Source organism: Cygnus atratus, chromosome 17 (assembly GCF_013377495.2).
Source record: "Cygnus atratus isolate AKBS03 ecotype Queensland, Australia chromosome 17, CAtr_DNAZoo_HiC_assembly, whole genome shotgun sequence".
NCBI classification, from domain to species: Eukaryota; Metazoa; Chordata; class Aves; order Anseriformes; family Anatidae; genus Cygnus; species Cygnus atratus.
Window position 1 is genome coordinate 8,869,227 of NC_066378.1, and position 12,945 is coordinate 8,882,171.

Sequence of the window (12,945 nt, forward strand, 5' to 3'; positions counted from 1 at the left end):
GTTCCCACACCCCCTCTTCATCAACAGGTCAGCATAGCTTTCCTGCTTATGATCTATTCCTCGGCAAATTTTATGATAAATAAATCATATATTGAATGATTTCTTGTACTGAGTGCTTCTGAGAATTGCTGTCCTTCCATGTAGCCCAAAGTAGAATGTAAATTAACATTCATTTGAATGGATGCTACATAGAGAGCTCAAGACAAAGTACGCATCAGCAAGCAGCAGTGAGCATAGCAATCTCTTTATGTGGCAAATGGAAGAACCTGTTCAGTATTACACTTGTTTTCTCTCCTGAAAACAAGGCATCTGTTGGGGATTCTAATAAACCCCAAGCTAAGATTTCCTGCTGTCTTGTAACCCTGCATTAGACATAATTTGTAAAACACACATTTCCTCCAGAAAGATTTCTGTATGAGGCACTTAAGATAGATCCATGCAAAACTCCCCAGTTTCAGTCCATTTGATTCTTATAGTGCTGGAAAAAAAATTAGATGAGGTAACTTGCTGTCTTGATGTTGAACTATGATGATTTATGCTGGCTTACATCTAGACAATAACTGACCTGGCCTTTCTGAAATGGCTGGTTTTGATCATATTAATTTGATTCTTCCAGCCTATGTTTTTCCTGGAACTTTTTATTCAAACATGAATTAAATTCTGAAATAGAATTGCAAAGGTTTTGAGTTTAACTGCATTTTATAGCTTAAGTCTGCAAACGAGCACCAGTTCATATAAAAACTGAATGGTGGTCTATGCAAATGCTTAATGGAGCTTAATGACTTTTTGAGCAACTCTGCTTCAAAGTTTTAACAGGTCTGTTCTGATCTCATTTACATTAGTGAATAGCCAAGGGTGTTACTAAAGTAAACCATGATCAAGCTGCTGTATCTTAGATCAGAATTAGAGCCAAAAGCCTGATGAATCTGGAAGCAAAGGAGTACAGGTTTGATTGCAAACACTTAGAATTGCTGTATGTCAACAACATTCATATTGTTTTTTTTTTTAGTTTGATGTATGTTTTGTTTTGGATTTTTTTTTGCTTGTTATCCTTTTTCCACTTTCATTAATATTTATTGTCTACTCTCAGCAGCAACTGTTTGATGAGCTGCTACTTGCAAAAGAGCAAGTACAGAGGGAAATACAGCTTGGTATACAATTGAACTCCAATTTGGTTTCAGTAAACAAAACAACTGTAAAGTCAATGTGGTGAAATTTCTTTATTCTTTTTCCACTTTGTAGAACCCAGGAGTTGATTTTGGAGATGTTTCTGAAAGAATAGCTCTACGACAGAGACTGCAGTGCCGGAGTTTTAAGTGGTACTTGGAGAACGTATATCCTGAAATGAGGGTTTATAATAATACAGTCACTTATGGAGAGGTACTGTATGTCTTTGAAAATACATCATGGCTGCATTACAAAAATCCTTTCATCTTAGTGGTGGGTATCAGGATGTACAGAGCAATTTCAAGTCAGCATGGTAGTAGCAACACAAATGCTCTCACCTACTTTTAATCAACGCTGTGAAGTGTGGCTTTGAGAAGCATTGTCCCTCCCATTGGGGTGTATCAGATGAAATCATTCTCACTAACAATGATGTGCAACCTCCTTGGCTTTCATTTTAAAATAGAGCAGCTCTGAGAACATGAATTTGAGGTCATTTTTTCCCAAATAGGATGCCACAGACATGAACAAAACATCAGGAGTCAAGAGAGCTGAAATAATTAGTGCTGATAAGAACAGTTGAATTTACTGAATTATTTTTAGGTAAAGAAACCCATTTTGGGTTTTGCCAAACTTACTTGAAGGATTTTATTCACTTCGTTAATTCATTTCTGCAAATCCTCCTTGTTGGGGATAAAAAAAAAAAAATGTCCTTGTTCAGATGTTGAGGTTACCATTTGGCAAGTCTTTATCATAAAAAGGCATTAGAGAAAAACAATTCTGCTGCTTTGTGCTCAGAATCTGTATTTTCATTTCCACCTGTGCATCAGTAACAAGTAAGACCCTAGAACACCTACTCTGAGATAGGGTTAACTAACCTGTCCATTCAGCTAATAAAATGCTGAATCCAAATGTGTCAGAAATGTGTAGACGTTTTGGTTCATCTCAACATTCTGGATCATTTCTTTCTCTTCTGTTAAACAATCAAAACTCCCATGTATGCTTGATCCCAATCCTTAAAGAAGTCAGATTTGCTTTCTGTATTTTTTAAATCTATAATATGCCTGTAAGACGAGGACTGCTATAGGTTACATCTCTGAACTGGGGCAAAGTTTTAGGACCTCTCCTGTTGCATAACGTTTTTAAGATTCTGTTTTAATTGTCTGCTTGAACTACAATTAAATCCAAACGTAATAAATTTTCACACAAGACAACTAAATGGACATTCCTCCTTTCTGTTCTAGTTGATTGACTTCATATAAAAATAAGTCAGGCACTTCAGATATTGATATAAAGTGCAAGTTTTATTGCATCCTAATATAACTATCCCTGGCAGTAACCAAGGAAAGACATTTAGTAAATTCAACAGGGGCTATTAGTAACTGTCGGCTCTGAAAATGCTGTTAACTGTGAAGCACATTGGCAGTACTGCCAATGTTGTGTCAATTATACCAGACGGTTAGAAAGCTGGGCTCTAAAAAGAAGTTTGTTTCTGTTGAGTGGTTGCATAACAAAGTTCTTGAGTCAAACAGGAAGTTCAGCGATGCAGGTATGTAATTCATTAAAATGTATAATAAAATGGAGCCATACAAGCTTTTTATCTAGTATAAACTGGCATACTTTCCTTCCTGTCTTACATGGCCATAATGGAAAAAAAAAACCAGACGCTTCATCCTAAATTATATCAAGCTTGTTATTAAATATTTTCTCTTATGGCTATTTTTCCGGAGGAAAAGGTTTCTGAATTTTAAAGAGTTTAAGGAAAATAGATGTATTGAGTAGACATGAAACAGAATGAAACAATAGTAAAAATATATTTCCTGGTGACTCAATTCACATTTTTAAAGCTGTCATAAAGCTGTCTTCATGTTCTTTAGCCTCTATAGTACCTGAGTCATAAAATAAACCTCCTGAAATTTAACTGCTAGTGAACCCCCTTATCCCATCAGATTGCCTGTTACGTTCATACACTATAATATAAAGGATTATTTACTGATTTTTCTGACACTTCATGCAGCAACTATTTCTGTGTTATGACGGTGGACAGACAAATTGCTCACAGTCTAAACTAAAACTGACCTGTTGACTGTTCCAAAACGTGCATCTAAATAACTTCTTGTTTAAGAGACCTGTAAAATTTTTGTGTCCAAAATGTGTGTAATACTTCTAGCCTGAAGAGGAAGAAAGGCTTGTAATTTCATGAGAGCTCCAACACAGTTTTATAGACTTGTCTTCTTGTCTGGGAAGATGCATGAATTTTTGACTTGGTTGGTTCGCTGAACCCAATCCATAAATATACTGAAAGCACTCAAGTGCTGCTTATCCTTGCTGTATCCTTTCACAATAATGTACGTCATTTCTGTACGTGACAAGGTACTATAGTCTCAATTCAAATAAAATTGTTTCATGCTTTTTTGTTTTTATATACAAAATACGAGCAAGTAAAAGTGTGCAACAGCCAACACAGTCCTGGGTAGTTCTGTGCTGTTTGGTGAAGTCACATTTCCAGCATATAGCGTCAAAATTTATTTCTACGCTAGGGTAATTTGGAGCAAAATTTGGCCTGTGTTTCTTAGTGTGAATTTTATGGGGTCTTGACCCTTGAGTGATTGATGAAAATAAAACTCTGACCCAAGTTAATAATTTTATAAAGACAGCAGGTCAACCAAATAATCTGTCTCGGAGCAACTGCACTATTGGAGTCCTGACATATATGGAGAATAAGAACATGTTTCTCAGAGAAAATGAGAATGGTTTTATCTGTTATTTGTGTCAGTAGTTGTACTGCAACTAAGTGATGGCTAGATTGGACTTGCATCTTACAGAATAACATCTAATACAACTGTTTTCCTTCTGATTTGGTTATAGGTGCGTAACAGCAAAGCTAGTGGCTACTGCTTAGATCAGGGAGCTGAAGAGGATGACAAAGCAATCCTTTATCCATGCCACGGAATGTCCTCTCAGGTAAACAATTAAAGCCCTGTAATTAATGGGAAACCTGTAACTTCAAGAAAATTTCAGTTTGGCAGTATACCTCTGTGTTGCAAAGAATTTGGCCTTACTGTAGTCTTTTTAGGTTCCCTCTCCCGGGTAGTTCAACATGGGAAGCTATACATTAAAGATGCTAATAAAGAAAACAAAAGAATCATGACAATTTGTTTTAGTAATGAGGAGATCCACTGACAATTAACAAATTCAGACAGTCTGAGCGAGCACCCCTTCTCATTATGACTTGACTTATTCTAGGAATAGTACCTCTTTATATTCACTGTTGATTGGTCCAGTAGGTTCCTGACGGAAGTTCTTTAGCAAGACGCTGACATGTTTCCCAGACTAGGCAGAAAGTTAAGCACATATTTAACGTCAACTTTGAAGGGAACTGAGAATATGTTTTTAAGTCAATACTTCTCTGAAATGGAACACTTTCTTTTTTGTCAGTCGCTGGGCATATTATTTTCTTACAGATGTCTGGTGATTGCAAAAGGACATCTCTTCTTTCCATGCTTTATAGTGATGTTATTTTTTTTTCTTTTTTTTTCCAATCCTAGTGGGATATTATTTAGATCTAGGACTTGAGCTTCTTCTGAAATGTAATTCTGGTTTCATTTGAAGTACCATCTGAATCAAAACTACATTAATGAACGTTCTCATGCATAAATAAACTCTGACCTTATCACAGATTTAACAATTATCTGAAGTTCACCCATACCTATATTGGTTTGGAGTCCTGGCTCATACATCACCATGGAGGCATAACAGGAGTTGTGAAATATAAATATTACCTATTGTCCTTAATTGCAAGCTGGTGAAGAGTCAAACCTCATTAGAGCAAAGTGGTTAGACAGTAATTCCTACTGACAAAATGTCCACCCTTAGGAGAATCATTATGGGACACTTGCCTGATGCTTTCAGAGCAAAGACAGAAGGAACAGGCTATGAGTAAGGTAACAAAATTGTGTTGCTTAATTAGATGTAAATGAGTTTTCCAAGAAGACTCTAGTTAGAGATGTCAAAGCACTCAGAGAGCTCAGTCTCTTGCTCCATTCTAATTCTGACCAGAAGGCTGCAAATTTAAGTCTTTCTCAAAAGTCCCTTTGCAACATCTAATCATCTATTATCCTGCTGGCATTGAGAGGAATAATGAAATAGATTATTCTGACTAATTCATTTTGCAACTTAAGTGCTTAACCTGCTAGTTTACCTCCATGTCTCCTGTTTTATAGAATATGTTTTGACTTCCAGAAGAAGAAAGTAGATGAGGGCATAAAAGGTACTGTGAATTTATTTGAAAGGAGGTATGATGTGTTCAGCTTCTCCTGACTCATTCTTAAAATCTGGGGGCCTAAAGTAGCTCACCTCTCAGAGAACATCTAGCATTGACCAACTTCTTTCATCCCTTTCCAGATGGCTTTCAGCTCACTTAATGAACAGATTATTTTCCTTTCAGTAAGAAGCAATTACTTTGCCTAGTAAATGATGCCTTTGGAATTTGGAACCCCTAGAGTAGACACTAGGCAGCTCTCCCCGGGTTTAAATAACAGTACACAGGGTATGTGTATTTTGGAGAGTGTTCTCCAAAATTTTGAAGTCGGGTAATGACCAATTAAATCTCTTCTGGCTCGCTTCTGCTATTGGTCTCCGGTATCCTATCAATTTGAAATTTCCAAAAGAACCTGAATGCTGTTTTTAGGCTTGAAATTACAGCCATGAGCTAGAGCCCTCCTGTACTTGCATCTTATAAAAGCATAGAAAGAGAAAGTCACTCTTCCCAAATCCTTCAAAGTATTCCCTGCATGTAAGAATTATAAAAGTATGGGAAAGGCAAGAAGTTATTCTACCAAATCATCCTGCAGCACTTTCAATTTCCTTTTTTTTTTTTTTAATAAAATTTAAAAAAAAAAAGTTTTCACTCTGTAAGAAACACCAGGCAGAAGGCAAAGGTGATGTTAGATAAAACAGTTGAGTATTTCACAGACAAGTATAGGTTGGAGTCACTCGGATGCAGCCAAGTTAATTAATGATTACACAGCTGGAAAAGTTCTATCATTTCACCACAATTTACAAAATTAATTCAGTACAAGAACCACAGCTGCACAAACCCTAATCAAGGATATTCAAGCATATAGCATGAAAGGTGTTGACAGCAAGCTTTTTAATATATTAAATAAACATTTTTAAGCCCCTCTCATAATCAGCCTGGGTGAGCATAGTTGTCCGTTATGTTTAACTTTCAATTTCTGACATTTTTCATCACAAGTATAGGGCATACGAGACCCCTGCTGCATTGAGATTTGGGTTAGTTGTACGTGCCTAGAGAATATAAATGAATAGAAATGTGGCACTCGTTTTCACCAGTTTAAGTGCTTGATGTGTTCTACTGGTTTGAAAACTGCAACTGCCCACTATTCACATACAGTCTTGTTTTTAATACTCTTCAATTCTGACAAGCAAATAAGCAGGGATTTTAGTATGCCCATGAAACCAACAGAAGTCAGTCAAGTGTATAGAAAAAGCTGGGTTAGGCATAAGATTACTGTTCATTCTGTGATATGATGCTCTTTTCTTCTACTTCTTACCCTTCCGTTTTCCTTGCATACTGCACACCTCTGAATGGTGTTGTCCTGCAATATGAGTGAAAAAGAAAACCATTCCAGTTACTGCTCCATGAACAAAATGCCCTTCTCTATGTGTATTCCCGAGATCAAGTTTTTACCACCATAAATCACATCTTTCCAACTGAAATCAGCTTTTAAATTACTTTACTCAGACTGGGATAACTCCTTTATGGATATCCTTGAATGTGCTTAGCCTGAGTTTACATCAGTTTAGCTTCTTGAATTTGATTCATGTTAAATTGGCGTAAGCCAAGTTAGGAATATCCAAACAAGGTTCTTCATCTGTCTAAGTTTATTTCAAAACTCACTTTACAGAGAAGTAGTGTCATTTTTATATGTGTTCATGGGATCTGAAATTTGAGCCAAATCCCTTTTGGGGAAAAAAGCATTTGCAAATGCTGCTGGAATGGCAATGGGAAACACCATCCATAGCCAGGGAAATATTCAGGGAAAAAAAGGAGTATATTGGGAGTCTTGAAGCACCTTGTTTCTGCATGTGGCTTGGATATACAATCATCTGTAATAGCCATTGGGTCTATAGCTCTGTACAATACCCTTTTATTTTAAAAACAGCTTAAAGAAATTAAAAAAAAGAGCAACCCCCAAAGTTGGAATCTGTTGTTCTGGAAGCTTCTTATGCTGGTTATAGCGCACACGCAGGGTTTTGAACCATCTGAGAGCAATTATACAGCCTCGGTGGAAGTATTCACCGTCTCAGAGTCTGTCTTGAACGCTGTGATGTGGAGCTGATTATACGGTAGGTGAAAGAAGAGAACTTTACAAAATGGCATCCGTGGACGGAAGGGACAGTGAGCGGCCTCCTTCTCCGCCCTCCTCTCCTCCCTCTCACACCCAGCGAAAGCGGAGGCACGGCAGCCCTGGGAGCGAGAACTCCCCCAGCGCCAAGATCAAGCAGAAAGAAGGGAGATCTCCATGTTCGGCTTCCCGGAGCTCGCAGCTACACAAACAGATGGAATAAAAGGACATGAAAGGCCTCGCTGAAGCTGTTGCCTGAGGGCAGGTATTTAACGCGTTAGTCAGTAGAGCTGCGGTTTTCCAGAGTTGCAGGCTGGAGAGCACGTCCGATCGCTTACAGCAGGGTGGATGAGAAGGAAATTTCTTCTACTTACAGGGAGCAGTGGATGACATTCCGTAACAAACCTGTGTGTTTGGTAGCTGTTTTCCTTGTGATCTGCTTGTCTTGTGCTGACAAGTGTTCTGGACGTTTAGGATAGTTCAGACTCCAATATAGCTCACTCTTTCAATTTGTGTCATCCTCCAGCTCACCTTAACCTGCAGGGCTGAAAGATTGTTCAAAGATTGCCTTTTGCTTGGAGAACAGGAGTGAGAGAGAGGGGTTAAGTTCAATGTGGAAAGCTGCTGCATCCATCTGTGCATTTCCTACAAAGTTACCTGTTGATTTGTACTTTTTTTTCACTTGACTGGAAATCAGCAGGGATGAATTCTTTGAAGTCAGATCTTTCAGTTAAAAGTTGATATTTACCTATCAGATTGATGCTCCTGGAGGATCACCTTCCGTAGGCACCACTTCTTACTGGTTTTTAATCGGATATGCTGGCTTTGGTAAACAAGTTTTGACACCTCTTCCGTTCTGTTCAGATTTCAGAAAATTGAAAGAAAAAATATCCCACAGGGATAGAATCAGGATTAGAACTTGGAGTATTTGGTTTCAGTGTCATCTTTGTGGATCCTTCAGTTCTTCTGAGGTAAAAGAAAAAGGAAGCTAAGATCCATCCTCACGTGAGGCATAAAAAAGCATTTCCGTTCTGTAGCTTGCAATGTGTGGAAATGTAGAGGAATGTGTGGAAATGTAAGGCTCTCAGCTCATCGAGATTTGCACTCAATGATTTTTTTTTTTTTAATGGGATTGGATATCCCTTAATAAAGGGGACTTTGCCATTTTGTCTTGGCTGACTAGCAATGGATCGGGCATGATGCATCATGCCCACATTTCTAATGCAAATACAGAGGTTGTTATTTCTTTTTCAATATGGTAGTGGCTCTTGAGATTGAATTTGAACACAGCAGGTGTAATTTTCACTATTTCATTGACTCTGTATCCCAGTTCCTGTTTTCTAGACTACAGTAATAAGCGACTTACTTTAATGCTTATTTTATTTGCACAGTTTATGTTGTCTCTATGAAGTGATGATATCAAGTCTTGGGAGGGTGGCATTATTAATCACATAATAGTATTTTGAACCTTAATTTCAGGTCTGATTTTGCAGAAACACACACTAAAACTTTACTACATAATGTGGTTTGAAATGAGATAATGGTTTGCATGGGGTTTTTTAGAATTTTATTTTATTTTAGGATGATGATAAGTTTTTACGACTGTTGGAACTCTCAGAAGAAAGTACAGATTGAGGAAAACTAAGTCCATGATAGTCTGTTTGTTTTATCATTGTACAGATATCAGTTTCCTGCACAAAGCCATCTTTTATTCTACTGAGCTGTCACACAACTGCCACTTTCTTAGAAGTGGAAGACACGCTAGTTTCTGCTTTGACAGGCTTCTTTATAACACTGCCTTTCCCAAGCGTGTGGCTACTGTGATGCGGAGCACATCCAGTTCTGGCTGCTGAGATTCTAAGGACAAAGAATGTTTTACACCACTTTAGTATCTGTATAGAAAATGTTGCTCGTTCTAAACCAGAGAAGGAAAACCGATCTGACAGAGCAGGTAGCCTGTTATAAATGGTGGTTCTGATTATCTAGATGAGGCAAAGCCAACGAGGTTGCTAGCAGGTATTTTTAGACCTGGAGATGTATAATAAAGATGGCAAGATGAACACATTTCCTAGCGAGTGTAATTTTCAGCCATGCCTGCAGTTCATTTGAACTCTGCTGAGTACTCAGTGGATATTAGAAGCGTGATATACACAGGCAGGTTTTACTTAAAAGCAAGTCCATTTGTCAGAGCCAGCAGTCCATTTGTATTTCGAATCACTTTGCTTGCTTGAGCTTCTTTTACATGTCCCCAGTATCCTTATGGAGAAAGGAGAAGAAAAAGGAAGTATTAGAGAGTATAGACAGTGCCTCAACTAATGACGTTGTGCATGCCAAGATTCCTCCTGTGGTTATCCCTCTACTTTCTCTGATGCAGGCTCCGTCCTAACTCTGCACCTCCCAGGGCTGCTCTGAACACAAGCAGCAGGTGGGGAAAATGAACACGTACTCGGTATGTGTCAAAGGGCAGCTGGTCTGGGACTGAGTAGATAGTGCTCTTCTTACAACCAGAAAGACATGATTATTCACAGCATGGTTCTTGTGAGGTTAATAAGGATGGGTGTAGAAAGCTAGATTCTAATTCAAGGGTTTTTGATTGACTCTTAATGATATCTCACGCACTGGTCAGTGGTGTTTGTTAAATGGCAGGCATTTCTGACCTGTCTTCCCTTTCTCGTTAAGTAATTCCAGCCATGTAAGAGCAGTAAGACAAGATGGACAGTGAATTTCCTGGGTGATAATTGCATTTCTTCAGTGGCTCGGATCTTCACCCTGCAGCACCCTGCCTCACACCACACCAGCCATGTAGCTGACTCTGTTTTGCAGTCTTTTGGGTGCTGCACTTGACTACTTCTAGGGTAAGAAGAGCAAAACACCATGCTGGTGGAACGACTCTGGATTTAAACACAGAAGCAAGAAGTAGCTACCTCAGACTGATTGGAGGGGCATTCTAGGCATTCTACTGTAATATGTCTACACTAAACAGAGCCCTTCTGAATGCTTCTTAGGGGGGCAGTTATCCATAGATAAGGAAAACAAGGAGAAATGTTGCATTTCTGGTGCTGTGAATGACTTGAGGCAGGTGAAATGATCACTTAAAATGGAAGAAAGGTAACAATTACACTCCCTTTGTAAAAATTAACACCACCAATTGTGTTGTACATGTTAAACTAATAATGCCTGCTAAAACTTTTTTATTAAAAAATAAATAAATGCTCCAAAATAATAAATGGCTGTCACCTGAAGCATATATCCAGCCAGTAGCATATATCACCTCACTAAATTTCAGAACAGTTAAGGCTCACGCAAAACTGAAATATCAGAATGTGATTCTTTATTATGTAGGCTTGAAGGATATTTCAGCAAATTTATTTCCCTCATTATTTCTTTTTTTTCCCCTTGTATTTTTGGATACTGGATTTTTTCAGTAACATTTATTTACAAAGCCTAATTAGGGCTGTTGCTATCAATAGCCTCTAACAGAGCTCTTAAGACCAACCCACACAGCAAATTGACATTGTATCCTTGCTGCATCAATTCCTGCTGAGTGGGTATGATCTGCATATTGATTACTTCTTTTTCTTGATTGCCCTTCTGCCCAAAATATTGGGTGGGGAGCACAAGTGTGAAAGCAGGGAATACTGCGTCCTACTACAGGTTTTTCCGAAAAGGTCCCATGGGTGCCAGGACAGCCGCCTGGCAGCAGGACAGCGGTGCTCGGGCAGGAGGTGGCAGCGGGCTCTGTGTCCCCGAGCCGGGGCATGGGGCCGGGATGAATGCCTCTCCTCCTTTCTCTTCCCCAGCTGGTCCGCTACAGCTCGGAAGGCGTCCTGCAGCTGGGGCCGCTGGGCTCCACGGCCTTTCTGCCTGACTCCAAATGCCTCGTTGACGACGGGAAGGGCAGGACGCCAACCCTGAAGAAGTGCGAAGACGTCCTGAGGCCAGCACAGAGGTTCTGGGATTTCACACAGGTACAGAAGAGCTCGGGGAGCCATGCAGAGAGGAGCTGGGGAGAAATAGTGGCTTGGAGGATGTTGAATGAAGAACAAGGAGGTTTTTAGAGGGATGTTCTAGGATTCCCCCTCACACACTTTTTCTAAGAATTCTCTGATTTGCTTCCTAGGAATCCCCACTTACGACTTCTAGAAATAGTCTGATATGCTTTCCAGGCATTCCTCCCACCGTGTGTTTTCCACAAATTTTCTTATATTACTTCTAGATAGTTTGGGGTGTGCTTTATAGGAATATCCCCTTATCCTTTTTATTAATCTTCTCCTTTACTCTTTCAGGGACACACATATACACCCTTTGCGATCTGTAAGAATTTCTTGTTACGCTGTCGAGGAATTTTCCGATGTGTTTTGTAGGACTCCCTCACCCCCCACGTCTTTATTTTTTCTAGGAAATTTCAGTTATGCTTTTTAGGAGTCCCCAGTATGCTCCCTTGGAATACTCTAGATTTCTCTAGTAATTTTGAAGAACATGCTTTTTTTCTTTTAGTTTTTGTCTAGGAGTTCTTAGTTCTAGAACTTTTCTAGGATTTTTCTAGCATCTTTCCAGGAATTTTGAGCTCTATAGCTTTCAATTAATTTGTAACACTTCCAAAGGAAATCCAGGATTTCCTATATTTCAGGGTCTGAAGGCATTCTCTTGTGTTTTTTAGAGATTTTCTAGTGATTTTTTGGAAAATTTCTAGGAATTCTTAAATCTAGAATTTTCAATGATTTTTTTTTTTAGCACTTTGAATTATTTAGTTCTTCTTAGGCATTTCTATTGCTTTCAAGAGATTTTTATCATTTGCTATGTAAAGAATTTTCCAGGCATTTTATAGTGCTGTCTATGAATTTACAGATCTAGCACTTTTTTTCTTCTAGTCTCTGTTTTGTTGTGCTTTTATTCCTTCTTCTAACCCTTCTTTTCTTTCTTTCAGAATGGTCCAATCATCAGCAGAGACACTGGCCGTTGTCTAGAAGTGGAAATGTCAAAGGATGCAAATTTTGGGCTCAGATTAGTCGTGCAAAGGTGCTCGGGGCAAAAATGGATGATTAGAAACTGGATAAAACACGGCCGACATTGACTGCCGGGGCTGAGAAGCTGCCTCTCCTGCCGTTGCCCATTGCTCAGTGTGCCATATCTTACAAGGCATTTGTCTTAAAGCAAAACAGTTTGAACAGGACTTGGATCTAGGGAGTCCCCCATAGTCGGGCATTCAAAGGAAGGGGAAAAAAATAAGAAAAAATAAATAAAAGCAAATGCATACATGCCCTATTTGACTATTCCTTGCTCCGGTAGATGACCTGGGAAGCTTAAAAAGAGTTTTCTATTGATTTGGAAATCTTTGGAAGAACAGAAAACCACGGAAAAGTGTTTTCCTTAAGCTCTCCTAGGAGAATTATTAGCCAGATGTTTCTAT

The 12,945-nt window shown here is 38.8% G+C and overlaps 1 protein-coding gene across 1 annotated transcript in view; it reads left to right on the forward strand.

The window, feature by feature from the left end:
* Positions 1-12,609, forward strand: part of GALNT9 (polypeptide N-acetylgalactosaminyltransferase 9) — a 139,284-nt gene extending 126,675 nt beyond the window's left edge. The window contains exons 8-11 of the mRNA XM_035556844.1: positions 1,243-1,380; positions 4,033-4,128; positions 11,336-11,503; positions 12,463-12,609. Of these exons, the coding sequence (XP_035412737.1) occupies positions 1,243-1,380; positions 4,033-4,128; positions 11,336-11,503; positions 12,463-12,609 (549 nt within the window). The remainder of the gene's footprint in view (positions 1-1,242; positions 1,381-4,032; positions 4,129-11,335; positions 11,504-12,462) is intronic.
* Positions 12,610-12,945: the final 336 nt, after the last annotated feature.